Source organism: Pyrgilauda ruficollis, unplaced genomic scaffold (assembly GCF_017590135.1).
Source record: "Pyrgilauda ruficollis isolate IOZ18807 unplaced genomic scaffold, ASM1759013v1 scaffold70, whole genome shotgun sequence".
NCBI classification, from domain to species: domain Eukaryota; kingdom Metazoa; phylum Chordata; class Aves; order Passeriformes; family Passeridae; genus Pyrgilauda; species Pyrgilauda ruficollis.
The window spans coordinates 1,358,715-1,378,519 of NW_024528822.1; the positions used below are offsets into that span (position 1 = coordinate 1,358,715).

General features: G+C 38.2%; 1 protein-coding gene across 1 annotated transcript in view; it reads left to right on the forward strand.

The window, feature by feature from the left end:
* The window catches only part of NID1 (nidogen 1), a 43,843-nt gene extending 24,250 nt beyond the window's left edge, over positions 1-19,593 (forward strand). Inside the window, exons 13-20 of the mRNA XM_041485491.1 lie at positions 5,775-5,999; positions 6,612-6,784; positions 8,767-8,893; positions 12,736-12,907; positions 13,671-13,828; positions 14,814-14,937; positions 16,147-16,259; positions 17,749-19,593. Coding sequence (XP_041341425.1) covers positions 5,775-5,999; positions 6,612-6,784; positions 8,767-8,893; positions 12,736-12,907; positions 13,671-13,828; positions 14,814-14,937; positions 16,147-16,259; positions 17,749-17,870 — 1,214 coding nt within the window. The 3' untranslated portion in view covers positions 17,871-19,593. The remainder of the gene's footprint in view (positions 1-5,774; positions 6,000-6,611; positions 6,785-8,766; positions 8,894-12,735; positions 12,908-13,670; positions 13,829-14,813; positions 14,938-16,146; positions 16,260-17,748) is intronic.
* Positions 19,594-19,805: the final 212 nt, after the last annotated feature.

The window sequence follows — 19,805 nt, forward strand, 5'->3', positions numbered from 1 at the left end:
TTTTTGAAAAAAAAAAAAAAAAAAAAAAAAAAAAAAAAAAAAAAAAAAAAAAAATCTGAGTAGATAAGAAGTCTCACTTTTGCTGAATTGTGACTGAAGTACAATGTATCTGTGTTGCTGAGCTAGTCTGCAGCAGTGGCAATGTTTACAACTTAGCGACTGCTCCCTTCTTAAGAGTTAATAGAACAATAGTTGCCCTTGGGGTGTCATCTGTTGCTAAAGCTTAAGTGCTTCTAGAATGGATAGATCCATCAATTAATCATTGCCAGGGACAGAAACAAACTATACTTTCTGAAACCTCACAAAAGTAGTTTAGTTTACTCTAGCATTCGATTTGTAAAGTAAGTTGCTTCAGAATGGGGATTGCAGAGGAGGCTGTATTGTATTCAGCTGTGATTAGAGACCCTTTCTCCCACTTTTTACCCACTAAAGTTTTGATCTAATAAGCCTCAGTGCAGTAACTGAAGGTTTTCCCAGTTGTTAATAGCATGGAAAGTTTCATTCATTGAAATACTCAGTTCTCTTTGCTGTTCTCTGTTCCAACCCATGTGTACAATTACTTGCTTGTTTGGTGTCTTTATTATTGCATCAAACCTACTGTTAAATCTCAATGGCAACTCTTGAAACAAGTAGACTAATGAGAAAAATGGATTTGAGTCACAGACATGGGAATGTCTGTAGGAGTGAACCAGCAGGTTAATGAAAGAGTTAATGATGCTGGAATGTCCTGCTGCTCCCAGCTATTAAGGAAGTCTGTACTTCATTATTTCCTCACGCTTCATTTTTCCATTTCAAAAAAACCAGATGTCTGAGTGTTTCTACTCCTGCAGACCCCAGACACTGTTTACTAAACAGAAACGAGCCTGGATTCTTGGAACTAGGAACTGTTAAGAGCTATTCTCTGATCATCTGTGTGCAACGGGTTTCACATGAGAAACACACTTACCAGGACAAAACTGTAAGTGAGGAATTACAAAGGAAAATGAAGGGACAAAGGGAAGCTTTTTTATTCGGGTTTTTAATTTTTTTTTTTCTCCAGCATCTGGGGACAGCAATTAAAAATGTCAATATAAGTCTTTGAATACGAGAAGTCCATACATCTCAGTTTCTCATCCTTTTATTCACCTTGCATCTTTTTTAAGAGCAGTCCATAAATAATTTTCTACATTGCTGCTACAAGAGTAATACTCTATGGCTAAAAACTTTGTTGAATATTTGTATATGGCTTTAATTTGTTTTTTTTTTCTCCATTCTGTTTCTTTCGTCACATACGTAAGAAATGTGTACCTGTATGTTTTTCATCTCGTCTTCCATATTCATGCTACTTCCATTTTCATTTTTACAAATTCCATCATCTATTTCAGTGATTTTTAAATTCCAGATTTCTTCTGGTAATTCATGAATCAACTGAAAAAAAAATGTTTAATACTCACCAAATACAAATTGAGTCTTCTGAAGAAGGATCATTTAGCTGAAGTTCAGGATGCACCATTCTATGTATCTAGTCTGACTTGTGCTGTGTTCCACAGGACACAAATTCTTCATTGCACCTTAGTTCTGTGTTCTGCTCTACGGCTTCTGTCTTAGGAGCATTTTTCTGTACACTCATTCAATTTCTCACTGTTCTTTTGAACTGTGGTTGCCAGAGCTGGATGCAGTATTTATTGAATCATCTCCCCAGTCTCATACTCTTCTCTATGCCTGTATATATGCTGAATTGTATTTTATACCCTCTCACAAAATTAATCCTGTCCTAATCCTGGTAGTGTAAAAACAAGGAAAGGGGTAAATGGAAGTGTAGTGTTAAAGACTCTTCAGCAGACAGTTTGTGCTAAGTATTTCTAAATGTCCCTACAGATCTGAGCTGGGATCTGCTGATAGCTTTTTCAGGTTGTAATTTCAAAGATTAATCTATCTTTAGAGGCTTTTCTACACAGTTTATTGCTGGAAGTGTGACTCTACATTTACATCCTGTCCTTCTCATGTGGCCTGTTTCACTTCCACAAAAGACGCAGCCTATGGTTGTATATCATCCTCTGGAATCCAAATGATGGAATTAAATTTCTTAATAGGGAAATTTACAAGCAATACTAAGGCAATATGGGAATTTACCAAAGATACCACTACTTTGTGACATTTAACTTCTGACTCAGATTGTTTCTTTCAGTTTTTAATTATTTTTCAAATTAAGTGCTTAGTTTCAAAAATTATACAGTCCTGTAGGCATAAATAGAGTGCCACAGGAAAACACGAAGCTTTTAAGTCAGTGTATTACCTTCTGGAGTCAAGCATCAACTGAACCAAAACGTAGTGAGGATGGGGTTTTACTTAATTTTACACCAAATGCTGATTGGTAATGTTTAAATGCATATAGTGAAAAATACTGTAACTTGAACCTGCTGCTAATGAAAAGCTGATGTTCCCCTTGCTGTTTTTCATCACCAACAATTACCTAGGTCCTGCTTTCACTGGCGTTTCATCTCTGGCAGAATGAACTAATCCTGGTGTAATCATTTTTATCATTATTGACGTGGTTGTTTGCCTTGCCTTGCCGTGGCTTTCAAGACTGGCAAGAACCCCCTGAAAGTCAGAGCTAGTTACCCTGTATGTGGAGCCTTGAAACAGGCGTGGCTTGTTTTCCATTTGCTACAATCAGGTGCAGTAGTAGGTGTACATTACATTACACCAGGTGGGTGTTATTTGCTCTTGGCACTGCCAGTTGTGTTTAATGGACTTTTTCATCATGCCAATCAGGAGATCAGAGAACTCTCCTAATCCTAATTATACTGTATTTTTGAAGAGCCTTGACTGGATGAAATACTACAGTATTTATGTTAAAAGCAGGCTCACTAAGAAACCACATTTAGGCTGCTGTAGTGAAGGAAATTTACTGGCTCTGAGGTTTGTGTCTGGATGCTGGCTTAAGAAGTAGCTCTTGTGCTACCTAAGTTTGTGCCCTTTCTTGTTACTCATTTTGTCTAGCTTGTGCTGTTAGCTCATCAGGGCAGAAAAAGTGCTTTATTTGTCCTATCAATCTCATCTTTCAAACTCTGTCATAGCTTGACTAATTTCAGAGAGTTAATTAATGCAATTTAAATCTTGCAAAGTCAGAGCATCCTAACCTCACTGAGTAAAAGGTATGGTAGTATAAGCAGTGTAAGCAGATTATTTATCCCAACCCACTGTCATCTGTATCCAATATTATTGTGCCTTCATTGTTGCACAGGCTACAACACTGGACTGAATTTCAACTCAGGTTTTTTTAGGTGCCTCTTAGCTGTAAGCATAGTAATCCTGGCCATGATTCAGAGATAAAAAACAAAAAATGGAGAATGGATTCCAAATGTTTGGTTGAACTATCTTTTCATTTAGTCACTTGTTTGGTTTATAAGTTTTAATACTGGCTAAATTCATATTAGGGAGTCAAAACAAAGTGTTGAAAGATGGGTTAAAATTATTGAATCAGCAGAGATGAACATGGTAACCCTGGATTTATTTCTTTTCAGAATGTCTGTTTGAGGTAGCTTATTTATTGTACTTGATACTGTTTATAAAGTAATCACCAGTATAAGGGGTTTTCATGAGCAAAGAAGTAGTAAAATACACATTTATTCCTAAAAGTGAGTGCCAATAGGGTATTTGCAAATATTTTTATGCAAGTAAAAATTCAGCACTGATGGGTTTTTCTAGAAAGAACCAATCATATGCTCTGCCTTCTAGGAATTCAATAGTAATTTTGAATTTTTTTTTTGATAAGTCTCTTGACTTTAGTGTTGTTAAGTGCATAAGCAGACCATTTGTGAGATTGGTCTTGATCACGGCAAGATAAGTTCTCCTAAAAAATACAATCAGAATTCTTGAGTAAGATCTGCAGATACTAATGTGGATGTTGTCTTGAAATTAGAACAGACTTTCACATTTCAAGTCACCAACAACACTAATATATTTTATGTGTAACCACTGGGTCCTGTCTGGGAGTATATACACCCTCCTTTCCATAATGAATATAGAATATTGATTAAAAAACTGTAACTTCTTGGTATAAACCCTATTTTTATGAGTTTCCGATGCAAAAAAGAAAAGGAACAGTTTCTACCTTTTTTCTTGTATCTTGCTGTGGAGGAGTTAATAGTGTTTCTCAAAGCTGATAGGAATGAAATTATCACTTTTTTTCTACACTGGACAAAAATGTGCATGGCGGGTAGTTTACCAATACTTGGTGTTCCCCCTGCTTTCTCCCATGAGCAGTGCCTATAATGAGAGTTTAGAATAAAAAAAAACTGCTGCAAAGCCATCTGTTTGCTGGTATCAACATTTCTTTTACCTGCATATTGCATAGGACACTGAATACATAAAAACAGAATCTGAGACAGATAATGGAGGCTTTCCCACAGGGCCCGGGTTTGTAGGTTGATTCAAGGTTCTCCACCACCCACATAAAAACCGATGCCAGGTATTGCAGTTGTTCAGTGAGCTGTTCTCCAGTCATTTATATTTCTCTAATTATGTCCAGGTGCATGAAACTTGTCCAAAGCTTTTGCTTGCATAACTAGTTTAAATATCAATAAAAACCTCCCTTCTTTTTACAGATCAGAGATTTACACCACAACAGTCTGTAGATGCATGGGATTAGCTTTTTGCTCAGCTGGGGTCAGTCTAGTCTGAGCCACACAAAACTAATCCTGGCAGTGTAAAAACAATGAGAGGAGTAAATGGAAGTATAGTGTTAAAGACTCTTCAGCAGACAGTTTGTGCTAAGTATTTCTAAATGTCTGTAGAAATCATTGACAGGGAAAGGATATTCTCCCATAATTACATCTTTCTCTCCCAGGGATCTCGAGTGTGTGGTAAAACCAAGTCATATTTCTTTGTCTGGAGAAGGAAATATATTATTTTGATTGTATTATTTTAATTTAATTATGTTCTTTGGCTTCTAGAAGATATATTGATCTAGATGACTTTCCCTACTGCATGATAGACAATATAATAAGGAGTAAATTTTAGTTCAGACTATTTTGTGAAATTGAAACATAAAAAGCCAGATCCCTGAATGTCCTGAGCTGACATGCGAAAAGTTTCTTTCCTTTGTAGTCTCTGCAGTAATATATATGCATGCGGTGTAGCCAATGTGCATGATATGCTTCTCTGTGCTTCAGCAGAGAGTGGACAACCTGTCCCTGCAATTTCTTTCTTAGATCCAGAAGAATCAAATGAGTGCTCAAACTTCACAACTGAACTTTAAAATGAATTGCTTCACCTCCTAAGAAATGTAGAGAATTTGGAATCTGCCTCATTTTGTGGTTTTCTCTTGTGGCTTTGAAGGGAATCTCTTTGCTCAACTTTGAGCATTACTAAAAAACCTTCAGCCACTGTCTAATTAGTCACATTTTAAGGCCCATGGGTAATTTACAGTGAGTAGACATCAGGGTCAAAAGTCAGACAGAATGTTCTTGCTCATCTGCTTCAAGGAGAACAACCATGTTTTCCAGCTTCTGTTTATGACCCTTCAATGAAGGAAAATGCAGGGGACCTGTTCTCTTTTAAACTAGGCAGCGAAAGATAAGTTTAAGGCAAATCTGTCACACTTACAAGGGGCAGACTCATTGAAGCTGTTCTGAACTCACATGCCTTCAAGGTCTGGAACAGTGTCATGTTCCACTAGAGGTAAAAATTCTTGTGTATAGGTGGTCAGCATGTGTTAACTGTTAATGGAATGTAGTTATTAGCTAAAATATTCACTGGGGTTTGTTTTGTTCTGTTGTTTTTTTCCCCAGAAGTAGAAAAGACCAAATGCCAGCATGAACGCGAAGTAGCTCTTGGCAGTGGAGGTGCTTTCTTCCCGAGGGATGGAAGAGTTGGTCACTTCATTCCCCAGTGTGATGAGCGTGGGAATTACCTACCCACTCAGTGCCATGCTGGCAGTGGGTATTGCTGGTGTGTGGATAGGGACGGAAATGAGATTGATGGCACCAGAAGTGGTCCAGGAGTTCGACCACCATGTAAGTGGCTGAAGCAATTGTTTCTTGTGGGTATCTCTCTATTTGAGTGCACTGTCTCCCAAATGTGGGGCTTAGTCCTTCCCTGAGATACAGCACTGACTTGGAGCAATGCAGATTTCTGCTGTCCCAGTGGTAATATGTCTCATGTCCTTCAGTGACCCCCAGCACACACTTTTCCTTCAGCCAGGGCATCTGGACAGCTGTGGTAAGCTTCTGAACAAGAAGTTTTCTAGCTTCTTCTTTGCCTTGAAATGGTTAGAGGCCTAGAGAGTCTCTGCCCTCTGAGAGCTATAACAGCTGCTTTGCCTCAGGAAATGAAGGATGTTCCTTCCTACGTCTTCCTCACTTCAGCTGCAAAATAAGATAGATTTTTCTAAACATTTGAAGCAAAGAGCAATTACAGAGGCAAACATGAAAAGACCTATTATGTCAATTGCTCCTTCTGTCAGCCAAGGAGAAAATTTCAGAAGCTTTCTGCATCTGATTATAGTTATTAATTTCTGCTTATAAGGCTGTTTCCTTCTAAGAAGTCTGACTGTAATTGTGTCTCTGCAAATAATAAGGAACCTTGTTGTGCTGTACAAGTTAATTTTTTGCCCATCTGTTAACAAGGTCTGAGCACAGCCGCTCCCCCTGTTGTTATTGGGCCCTCAGTTCGACCAGACACGGTACCTCTGCCGCCAGGAACGCACTTGCTTTTTGCCCAAAGTGGTAAAATTGAACATGTTCCACTAGAGGGAAACAATATGAAGAAAAATGGTGCAAAAGCACTCTTGCATATTCCAGTAAGTAATTTACTATACTAAGTCCATGTTTTTTAGAAGATTTCTTGACAAAGATGAAAGCTACTGTTTGTCTGTGTACCTCGATAATATAAGTTGAAAACAGAATTGTTACACTTCATTAAAATTTCAGTATCCCACTGATTTGATACTGAAAATTCCTGATCTGACTAGTCAAAAAATCTTAAACCTAAGGTATAGAAAAAAAAAAATTCCTTTTAAAGAATGGCTCACAATAGATCACAAGACAAAAATGTAATCTCACATGCCTCCAGCAGCCCTTCATATAAACTACTTCACTTCTATTCACACTTCTATTGACTTTGTGACTCTGGTATAAAAGTTTAGGAGACCTACAATATCAGTAGGTGGAGAGGCACTTTTTTCCATTCCTACTCCCTCAAAGCTTTTTCCTAAGTCTTGTTTTTTTTCCTAAGCCGGTTTTTCTTCAGTCAGTTGCCTCCACTTTTGGCTACACATATATTTTTCTTTCTTCCTTTTTTTTTTTTTCCTGTCTTATGTGTAAGCCCAGTGGGTGGTAGATCTTTTTCCCATGCTTCTTACTACCATCTTGAGAATCTTTTTTCTTAGAAAATGAATTCCTGATGCTGAGAATCTCTCTTTTCCACCACCTGTGTCACATGCGAGCCCTTTTCACGGGCAGTTTCATCACATTCATTTGTTTTGCCCAAGGCCTAGGATTTCTGGTTTCATTCCAGTGTTGCTTTATTTATAATAGATGGCAATATCAAGTAGCATGCTGATCTCTTTTTTTTTTTTCTTATATATTATACTGAGTAGTTAGTAAATCAAATACTGGCTAAATTACACAGATTCACTTCATTAAATAGTACCATAAATTGCTGTGATGTAAGGTCAAAATCAAGGTTTTGTCCCTTATGTAAAGTTCTGCTGCAATAACATTAAAAAAAATTAAAATGCAGTATAAAAAATTGTATAATAAGGCCGAAGGTGACATGATTCTGAATACTTGTCACCTAGTCTCATTATTTGCTTGATCTAACTTTAATTAATTAATTTGAAGTATCTTGAGGAAAGAACTTCCAAGAGATAAAATGCAATTCTTTCTTGAAACTTTCAATTGAAAGGAAACTTTTGGTCTCTGCTAGCATTGTTGACTTTGTATTGTCTGCTCTGTGTATTTGCAAAGTGGTACTAGAGGTGTTTATACTGTTTTGCAACCCACAGAATTAATGCACAGTGATGAATAAGTGCATCTGTTTTAATTCATGGGTTTGGAACATCTTTCTAAGCAGCTGTGTTGCAAAAGCAGCAACAGTGACAGACTTGGGAATCCATGTGCAATTGTTGCTTTACCCTGATAGTCCCTTTGATTTGCCTGGGGGAGGGAGTTTGAACTTTAAACTCAAATTCTAGTCCTATCTTCTTTCTGCCTGAAAAATTGCATATAAATGTTTCTTGTTACTGAGAATATTCTTTCACCACAATGATTTATGTAGTACTTGTTTAAGCTAACTTTTATTTTAAAACCTTACTTTGCTAGAACTTTTTAGAGTCAAATGGTGCTACATAAGAAGTGTAGCCATAATGCTTGACTTGGATGTCAGTGCAAGCCAGATTTGCTGAAAGCCATTTTTCCCCCTTAAAGGGAAAGAATGAGAGGAAAAAGGTACATGAAGCAGTGACACAGTAAAACGTCAACATGGACTTTTTTAGATGGGTATACAGGTGAAGCTATAGATGTCAGGCAAACTTTTCAGTGTATCTTCTTTGAAATAATGGTGAATGATGTCTGATAGTTAAAAGGGACTTTAAACTGGAAGTATTTTTTAAAGATATTTGACAATGACTGCTACCCAATGATTTTCTTGGCCTCTCCTCCCCATTTCCCACCTTTCCTCAAGAATTTTGTTTCTTCTTGAGACTTAAAAACAGAAGTTAATGCTGCTGATGAGTAACTGTAGTTTATCCTAAGCTGATCTAACTTGCCTGTTGTCCAACAGGACAAAGTTGTTATTGGAGTTGCTTATGACTGCGTGGACAAGATGGTTTATTGGACAGACATCAGCGGCCCTTCGATCAGCAGGGCCAGCCTGCATGGTGGCGAGCCAACAACCATAATCAAAACAGGTAACAGCACAAAACTCTTTCTCTAGGAATGATATTAGACTTGAATTTAGTAATATGTACTTCCTAGGTGTTGCCTGAGCTGACTAAGAGTTGTGTTTAGATATTGACATAGGATACCAGCGGAGGGTGTCTTTGATTTTTGTTCTGCTAAGCAAGGTAGGTGCTGGATAGCTGAGATTTTGTGACATGTAGTGGTTTTTTTTTCTCTCCTGAACTCTACCTGTCAGCTGCCTGCTCTGCTGAGAAAGGACTGGTGAGCATGGAGGCTGAAGAGAACTCCTGCTCTCTCTTCCTTGGCTTGGGGATCAAACAGCTGAAAAGTTGTTAGAAACCATTTCAACTGTGGTTGCCACTCTAGTTGTAACATGGAAAGTGAGTAATGCCACCTTTGGTTTTTACCCTTTGTAGTTGTTCAAGGATTTGAGAATTAGACTAGAGAGTATTGTGGAGTTAGTGCTTATCCAGTTTTTATCTTGTTCTTACATTCTTTCCTTCAAGACTGCTGCTCACTGCAGTCCATGTTAGTTTTCATTAGAAGGGTTAAGTGCAAGCCCATGCATCATGGATGTTAAACCCTGTTATTGAGTGGAAAGGGCTAAGGGAAAGGACAGGTTTAGAGAATGAAGTGAGTGGTTGGGGGTGGTGTCATTAAAAAAAACCAGCAAAAGTAGCTGAAGGCACATTTTAAATACTAAATAGTGCCCTCAAGATCCTAGAACACCTGTGAAGTCAAGATATTGGAAGAGGTCACCTTTGCTGTGAATCCTTGGCAGACATTGTTGCAAAAACTTATGAAAATGTTTTCTAAAAATGATCAGCCATTTATAAAACTCTACAATAAATTTGGTTTCATTTTCTTTGGATGTGTAGAGAATCACTGCCTGGACTTTGTGCTTTGGAATAGTCAGCTTGTGAGACTCCATTCAGGCTCTTAGGGACAACAGATAAATGGGGGTGGCTTGGGTCCTACCATTGTCCTAGGAAGGAAAAAGGGAGAGCTTAAGGCCATCCCTAACCATTCCAGCAGTTATGGTGTTTCATATTTCTATACCACTTGATGGCTGAGGTATTTTGTAAGACTTTTTTCCTTCCCAACATATTTAATATGAAAGGGACTCTAACCTGCAGTGCAATCCTGTGCTTGCCTGTGAAACTTAGAAACGCTGCAGGGAAAAGATTTTTGCTTTAATGATTTTTTTTTCAGAATCTGTGCTTTTAAAAATGAGGAAAATTGCTATTGCTAAAAACTATGTGGATATGAATGTCTGTCTAATGAGAGTGTGTGTAGGCATTAAAATTCTTGCAATGTGTAAAATGTTGGAAAATTACTTGTGAAGGCTTTCAGCTAAATTTGATTGATTATTTAAGGTAATTCAAGACGTTTCAATGCCACATGGAAACCTCATGAGTTTTGTCTGCTATGAAAAATATTGTATGTATGAAGCTTTCTCATTCTGTTGTTCTGTTGGTTGCATAGGATGTGGTTGCTTTTCCTGAAGAGACTGGGAGAGATGTTGCACTTTAGTTTTTTGTATGTTAATGGACATTTCAATAAGGATTCAGATCAAAAATATTCAACATTAGAATGCATATCTTCTATATGCGGGCCAAAACAAACTTTCAAATTTCATTAAATAGGAAAATGCCTCCCCCTCAGAAGACTTATGAGCATTTTTTTGTTTTGTTTTGATCTTTGCCTTCTTCCTCCTGTGAGCTCCAGCTGCTTTCTTCAGTTCATGCGTATTTTTGTGGAATGTACTACATTTTTGGTTAGTTTTTTATAAAGCTCTTGCGATCCAAGTTGTGCTGCTTTGCAGAAACAGTGTTTAATTGTGGAGCCCCATCCAGTTCTCCTTTATCCCCGCAGCTGTGGAGGCTTTCTCAGCTCTGCAGCTGTGGCAGCAGGTTAGGAAGCAGAGCTTTCCTCTGCAGTAATTGCTTAAACTCTTATCAGCTGTGTCTGTGCGTGTCTGTACAAACCTGCCCTCAGGGACAGAGCCTGTGACTGTATCAGGCTTGATGACAACATAGCAGGAACATATTTGTGCCTCTGGAAAGACTGGTGATAAATGAAGCTTTGAAATATTCCCTTAGTTTTTTCTGGCTCATTATCAACCACACAGAAAAGACATTTACTTTCCTAAATCTCCTACATATAGCTGACATAAGGAAATTGAAACAAGGAAACTAGTCAGGGAGCAGGGGCTCCTGGGAATCAGTGACAGCAAATATTTTGCCTGCTGCTGTCTTCTTTCCTAAAAGAGTCTGGGAGCTCCTCCATTACCATTTAGTCAGTAATCTTCTGATCCCAGACACTGGGGACTGTTGCCACCGTCACCTCAAAATGAGGCCACCCTCAGCAGACTCTGCCATTACCAAGGAAAGAAGTAGGAACATTTGAGGGTCCGAAGTGTATGTGAGGTGGTTTCTTGCAGCTGACAGGTTTAGCTCAACAGAGACGCTTAGAGAAATAAAGGTCACCCATGTGAAGTCAGTATAACTGAGTCAAAGTGTGCCCAAGAGCCCTCAGGAGGAGTAAAGAAATGCCTGATTAAAATTTACTTTCTTGCCCATCACCCCTCCCCTCCGGCCATGAGCTGTGAGTCAGAAACAATGAGATACATCTTGTTTGTTCCTTTCCACCTCTTCAGCAATTAATATAAACTTAAAATGTCATGTGTGCAGATAAAGTGCAATCCACTTGAGTGGGAGAGCAGAGGATGCTTGAACTATTGCGCAACTGTTACTCACAGCAACATCACAGTAGTAAAGTCTAGAGAGCCCAATGTTCCGATGCTCTTGGCCAAGTGCTTCTTCTCCAGAAAGGTTGCTTGTGTCACATAATGTTTGTTTAACGGCTGTCAGTGAATAAACCTAGGAATTAAAAGAAGGCTAATGGGCTACATTCCATTCGGTGTGTGGATCAGCATCTGAAAGGTGCTTTTTTTCAACAGCTGACTGGTATAAAGGGTCACTTTGCCTCTTTTGGGGAGTGCCTATGTACAATTCTTTCCTGTTCTTTTGGAACTGAAATTGAATGAAAATAGACTTTTTTTTTAAACTTGTCTTTGGCTTCCTTAAATTCCTCATGGCCTGCTTGCTCTTTTTCAATGGAACCTTGGAAAAAACAGAGCAGTTTCTCATAGTGGCTGAATTAAGCTTTATATTTTTTTTTCTGCATCCTGCATCCAAGTTAGAAATTACTGATGCTAGAGCATTAAGGTCATTATCTGCTATTTCCTGTTGCTTTTGGAACAACTAACTGTCTAAGAAAAACTGTGCTCATACTGTGCTAAAATTTGTTCCAAAAAGAATAGCTCTGCAGAAATGAAGAACTGGATCTAGATTGCATCAGTTACTTAATGTCATTGTCACTAGTGTTTAGAGTTTGATTTGTTTAATTGTTGCATCACTTAGCATAAATTCAGTTGTCAGAGGGGTGCCGTGTATGCTGGTACTAAAGAAGTAGAAATATTAAGTGTTATAAAATCCATTTTATGGCTTTCTAAGTGTGATAGAATAAGATTTTGACACTATCTGCTGTTCCTTTCTCTGTTATAATCTCCTTCTATGTTTGCCCCTCCAAGTACAATTTCTTTGTGTGGTGAGTTTGTTCTGCCATTTTCATTTTATGTCTTTATGAGAGTTTTGTGCATTTAAACTTTGAGGTAAAATGCATGTTCCACTTCCAATTGATATAAAGTAGCTTTTGTTGGACCACAGCCAGAACACTGAAGAAAACTTATCTCCCTTAAAGGTTATCCTTATGCAGCACTGAGGCTGGCAGAGTGTATTGGGAATAAATATAATGCCTAGGGATGTTTTTCTCTGTCATCCTGCAGACTTGGGAAGCCCTGAAGGGATAGCTGTAGATCATCTAGGTCGCAACATCTTCTGGACTGACTCTCAGCTGGATAGAATAGAAGTGGCCAGGCTGGACGGGCGGCAGCGTCGCATCCTTTTTGACACTGGTTTGGTGAACCCCAGAGCAATTGTTTTGGATCCTGTGAGAGGGTATGGATGTGTTGTCAAGAAACATGTGCAAAGCTTGTTTTTATTTATCTGGTTATTTAATGACCTATGTTCCATGCAGAGCCCCAGTGATGGAGTAAGGCTCTGGGTTCAGATCAAGCATCGTGGACTTCCATCTTATAGTAAATTGTGTTTGTGTTAAGGAGTAAACAACAAAGGTGCCATTGAGGGGCCGTGCATATTCTCAGGCACAGAATGTACATCCAAGGAAAAAAAATCCTTCCACTAAAAAATGGCTATTAATAATAAAACATCAGAGAGTTAATGGCCCTCTCTGGGGATCTCTGCTGAGGATAAACTACTCTGATTCCATTGTGTGTTGCTTACTTGGTACTGAAAAGAAAAATAGTTTCAAATGGGTCCCAAATGTATGCAAATACTCTCGCTTTAGCCTGAGCAGACATGATGGGAAGTGAGATGAAGAACTTGAAATGTAGATGTACATTTTGAATGGCCCTCAGAACTGTTGTACTGTCTTTTTGGCTGACATTTTGATCATAAGCTAAACAATGGAAGGAAAGCATTTCTTCCTATGTCTGTGCTTGCTCCTTTTGTTTTTAATGGAAGCATATTTCCTACACTTTTACTACACTTTTTTAACTTTTATATCAAAGTGCAATATGGATTTTATTATTTATTTAAATTATTTAGGGGCTGTGTGTTACTTTTGTGTTCTTAGCTCTTAATTACAACAATTTTTGAGATAAGTCCCTGTCATAACTCTAGCCTTTTTCTTCTTCCTAAGAAACTTGTACTGGACTGACTGGAACAGAGAAGCTCCTAAAATTGAAACTTCATACATGGATGGCACAAACAGAAGAATTCTTGTTAAAGATGATCTTGGGTTACCAAATGGACTGACATTTGATCCTTATTCCTCAATGCTGTGCTGGGTAGATGCAGGTAAAGGAGGGCTAAAATATTTCTTTCTAATAGTAGTAGTGTAAGTATGTCCAATCCTGAAATTATGAACAGCCATAGCTTCTGGCTTTAATGATTTATTCATTGCTGTTCACATGAGACTGTGTGCAAGCTGAAGGATTTCAATTCGGATCACAAAACTTTCTAGAAATGTCTTATATGTGGCTATTTTTTATATGGTGCTTAGGGCTTTGTAGAAGCTCTTGGTTTAAGACTAGGGAAAACCACAGATTTATCTAATCTGCCTTACAGAATGTCATCCTGGCACTATTGTTTTAAGGCCTGTAACCTGAGGCCAAGTCTGGCTTATATTTGATGGAAGCAAGTCTTGAAAAAGCAATGCACACAAAGGATCAAAGGATCAAAGTTCTGCCTCAAACCTGTTGTTAGTTTTGTGACAGTGGGTGGTGGGGGAAAAGTGTGCTTTTAATTCTCATTTAATTTTTATCTTTTGGGATCTTGCTGTCTTTTACCCTGTAGACTCTTGGCAGGGATGTCTTCCTGTGCAGGTGTTTTTACACTTCAAGTCACCTTTCAAATTTTGGATAAATTAAAATGATCAAGCTGTCTTTTCTCTAACCTTCAAATATATCTCCTTCTGCTGTCTCTAGTTACTTTCTCTCTTCCACACCAACCTGAGGATTCTGGAATCCGTAGCAGGAATCTCAGCTTGTGAGCATTGGCCATGGCTGCATGGGACATCTGTGTTTCTTTAACTTCAGTGGTGTGCTGAGTAGCATTAGCACTGGAGTATTTGTTCATACAGTCATTCATATACATTCAGTATATGTTCAGTTTTTGGCACATGCACACATGTGACACGGGAGAAGGCTTTGACTAAGCAGCACACTGAAAGATTTCCAGGACTTTCCACCCTGTTCATGCTTGCATATTTGTGCTTGTCTTTCATCCCTGATGAGAGCTCTCTTGTTCTGATTCAAAGGCTTAATTGTTTCACTACATCCAGGTACCAAGAGGCTGGAATGCATGAACCCTAATCAGCTTGGTAGACAAAAGATTGTTGAAGGGATTCAGTATCCTTTTGGTGTTACAAGCTATGGGAAGAATTTATACTATACAGACTGGAGAAGGTACGTTATTTGGTAAAGAAATTATGCAGTACTTTTATCTTTTTTTTGTCCCTGGTAGAAGCTGAAGTATATACTGCATTTCTCATGCTTGACCTCTCACACATTCTTGTTTTGTTGCTTTCCTGGCAATAGCTGATGCAGGGTGGGGTGGATATGTAGAGTTGACCTATTGATGCTGCCAGTTAACTGAGTTTTCATTTTTTAGCATAGTGACTTGTCCTTGAAGAAAATGCTTTTAACACTGAACATTCTTGGGAAAGGAGTGGGCAGTAACTTGTTTCTCTTACAGCAGCTGCATTGTAGAGGGCAGACATTTCATCACTCTTAGCTTTCTATGCCCTATATTATATGAGTGTTCAATCAAAAATAAGGAAAAAGAAAGTTCACTGTCTTGATGACACTTTTTTGTGAATGCTCTAAAATGTTGCCATATGAATAAGACTTAGAGGTTTGCTTTAACTTCTGGAAAAAAATCTAGTCCCTGCATTTTAAAATAAATGTTTTTACTTGATGTAAATGGTTTTATAGGCTCTATCAGCAAACTCTTACACAAATGCCTCTATCAATTGCAGCACCAGTAGTAGCTATTACTGTGTGAGAATTTCCAAGTAAGAAACTAACATCTGGGAAGTGCTATTCTAGAACAGGCTTGAGGAACAGCATGCTACAGGTCTGTCACTTGACTGCCCTTTTATACTTAGGAAGGAAGGATTGCTTATGACTAGCTGTATTCCTTCTGGAGATCAGGCTCCAGCTAAAGCACATAATTTTCCATAATTGTTATGCTTAATAGCTGCAAAGTCAGCTATACCACAATACTTGTCAGAGGGGCAGAATGTGAAAAATGTGCCAAAACTACCAACACATGCATCCCTCCTGTAGAGGGACACTGTCCTGTACTGGAAGTACCTTCAAAATTATTAAAGTGTCTCCCTGATAAATTTCTTAGCTGCCTAGAGTGAAGGTCATAACATGCTAGGTTTGTCCAGGAAAGGTGATGTCTTGGGGGATTTTACTTCTGGTATCTCTTCCTAATTGTGAAAAAGAAGCAACTTCAAATTTTCTCCACTTTTGGTGTTGTTTTGTTTTTTTGACTGGTTGGTTGGGTTTTTGTTGTTTCTGGGGAGGGGCTTTTTGTTGTGTTGTTTTGTTTTTCCCTATACTTTCACCTTCATCTCACTTCTGTATATTTTCTTCTGCATGTGGCAGGGATGCTGTTGTAGCAGTGGATCGCACGATTTCATTAGAAAATGATAACTTCCAGCCTCACAAGCGCTCACGACTCTACGGAATCACCACAGCTTTTGCTCAGTGCCCAGGAGGTAATCCAGATGATTCTTGAGTTTTTACAGCTGTATAACACCTTACTGTATAAATGAACTTAGTAGCAGTTCCCACTTATAAGCTGCCAACCGATTTGGGTAGTGAAGATTTGGGTTAGTGCTTAGATTTCTGTTTAGTAAGAAATTTAAAGCCCCCTAGGGTCTTTTCCATAAAAGCAGTTGTTGTAGTTCCCACATAAAACCATGAGTAGAGGGGGAGAAGGGGCCTGTTCTACCCTTTGTGAAAGGATGTGTATTATTAAGATGGGCATCTGACCTGACAGAAATGCGAATATATCATCTTCTAAATTGAATGCTGTATTCATGGCTAGGGCCTTATTCACTTATTAAGTTTAAATTACACAAATATTATGGTCTTCCAGATGTCCTTAATAAGATCCAGTGTTTTTCAAAATGGAATGTTCAGAAAACAGCAGGTGGTAGAGTGGCTGGACTGAGCTGGCCCTCCTGCTCTGTTGAATGTGAAGTGTTCCAGATATGCTACTGAAAAGAGGAAGAGAGGAAGCTGATACCCTTGAAATATAACTTGTTTTTTGTGAAGCAGTATCACGGTGCAGTTATGTTGTTCTTAGCAAATCACAGGAGAAGCATTTACTGTTTTTTATTGCAATATGGCTGGAATTATAGGAGTTGTGCTATTTTTACTTTGAGACTAAGAAAAACCCCTGAGGATAGTTTCTCTTCAAATTACTCAATATATGCAATAAAAAACAATTTAGTGGAGGTTTTGGATCACAGCTTAAAATACATACATATGTCATAATTAAGAAATCAGTTATATTGTTATTACTAGTTAATTCAGTGATCCATTTTGGTAGGGAGTGTAAAATTTAACAATATTGTGTGCTCTGAGTATATGCTTATACCTATAATATTCAGAATCTTGGTGTCATTTCTTTCTCTGTCTTATGTCTGTTTCAAGTGGTTTTCTGTATGGATGACTTTCCTCTCTGATCCACTGCTTCTGGCTCTGGCTTCTCTTTCATTTCACTCTTTAATGTTAACACCTTCCCAACCACCCAGTTCATCCAGCTCATTTGTGTTTGTTTTCATGGATCATTCCTCTGTCTTTATACAATTGTTATCTGAGGATGATGTTCTGTAGCATTTTGGACTTTGTCCCCACATTGCACTTCTCTATTTACTCACTCGCTTCTCTTTGTTCAATATCTGTGACCATGTGGCCGGTTTATGGAGGGTATTTTAGGAACAGCACACTTGATTCATGTTGCCTCTTTCACTCTGATATCTTGTTCTTTCTTTCATATGAATGTCAAGTTGACACAAAGGATACGGTGACTCTTATCTCCCCAAAGCATAGTTTTCTTCCCCTCCTAATCTCATTATGGCTTGTTTCCCTAGTGTAGTCATAAATCTTAATGTCTCTTGAACATGTCTGTTTCAGATTTTATTGTGGGTTTGCATTTGTTTTTCTCTAAGGTTTTGCATCTCTGGGTTTTTTTTGCAGGACATAACTACTGTACAGTGAATAATGGTGGTTGTACTCATCTCTGCTTGGCTACCCCAGGAGGCCGTACTTGCCGCTGCCCTGACAACACAGTTGGAGTAGATTGTATAGAAAGAAACTGAGCATTAAAATAAGCTTTAGAGCAGCAGACACCTTTTGGAAATGTGCTGTAAACAATTTACTCCTATCAACACAATCAGGCCCTAAAGATAAGTGCTGCATGCTGCTGACAGCAAGCCACAATGCACATATGCAGACACACACGCACACACACAGAGGCTGTTTTTGTAGCAGTTAAGTAAGACAGAGCTGCCCAGGTTGGATCCAAATTCACCTTATTCCTTGTAAAATTATCCCTTTGCTTTTAAAGGTAAATGTGGAGGCCTTAGTTGCATCTGCCCCAGACAAGAAGGATGTGTCTCTTGGCAAAACACAGAACAGAGTAACAAGAATAGAACTACTCAAATTCTGAGACTGAATTGTACCTTGGAGTGAGCAGCAGTTTTCTGCAGAAGTGGTATGGTTAGCCCATCATACATGTGGCAGGACTTATCTCTAGCTGGGAAATAATCAGGGGGTCCCAAGCTTGAACAGATGAGAGGGACTACCCAGTAACAGCACATGTTTACTGTCCAGTCACGTTCCCTCTCACTACCAGTCCTTCCACTTCAAAAACTTGAATCTCAACTTTTGACTTCTGTACTACAGAAGTACTTTTTCCATGTGTTGTAAGAATTATAATTCTCACCCTGGCTCATGTGATCCTTTTCTACAGCACATGATTTGTTATAGATAATCAACACTGTTTAGTGGATATATTTGAAGTTTTTGTTAGGTTTTAAGAGATTTATCTTTCTTCTGTTTAAGGTGGATTCCTGAGTAGTTCCATAAAATCCACTAAACAAAATTTAGATATTTTGAACAATTGCTGATAGGCCATCAAAGAATGGATGTTGATTCATTGGGAGACAAGTGGCTTTAAAGAGATAGTCACATTTGTTTTCTGAGAGGTTTTAAAATAGTATTTCTATGTTTGATCCTATAAGCCTCAAAGTGGTCCCTGAATTCTATCTTAGCAATCTTTCTTCTTTAGCAAACCATGCCTGCCTTTTTATAGACCATAAGAAACCATGGCAGTTAAAATCTGATTTTCAGAAAGCTCACTTCTGGTCTGGTGCTTAAAAGAAAAAAAAAATATGGTGATGCCCTGTGCCAGTGTTCAGTAACAGCAAAAATGGTGTTCTGAAAATCACAGTGAAGTTGATGTTTTCATCATCATCAGTAAGTTTGGAGAGGGGAAATCTAAATGCATAGTTATATGTCAAATTAGCAGAATAAATCTGGAAGTGAATTTTGGTTTCCCCACTGCATAGTGGGAAGGAAGCATGCCTGCAAACCAACCTGTGGCAGAACAAAACAGGGCTTGTGAGGCTCCTGCCAGAGCACATTTCACTGTGTGTCATGATCAGAGCAGTAAGCTAACATCCCTATTTCCTCACTCCCTCTTCAAACACAACAGTGACAGTTTTAAACAGAGCCAATTCTGAGTCTTAACTGTGTGACATCTTCCTCTTTAATTGTATATTTATCATAAAATAACAAAACATATAAACATTTTAAAGATCTTTTTGTATAACTTTTTATAACTCTTAATTCATTCTATTCATACACCTAATCAGGTATGTCTTACTGTAAATATCAAAAATTTGTTGAAATGAAGGTGCTTGATAACTCTTTCTCCAGAAGTATTCACATATCTGGTGAAATATTAAAGTTTACACTCTGTACAGATATCTACAGTACAGTCAATAAAAATGGTTGGTTTTTATTTTCTATAAAAAAGAATGTCGTACCTACAGAAGGAAGTGATATGTGGTGTCTCAAATATATTTTCTTTTTGTGTTCTTGGTTTTAGCTAACTCATATCTGGTGATGGTACTTCTCTTCCAAGATGCAGCATCACAGGGGGAAAAAACTGCTGTTGGGGCTTTGTATTCTGGAAGCAGTAGGATACTTCAAAACAAATACATGACAGTGCTTGAAGAACATAGGGCCTT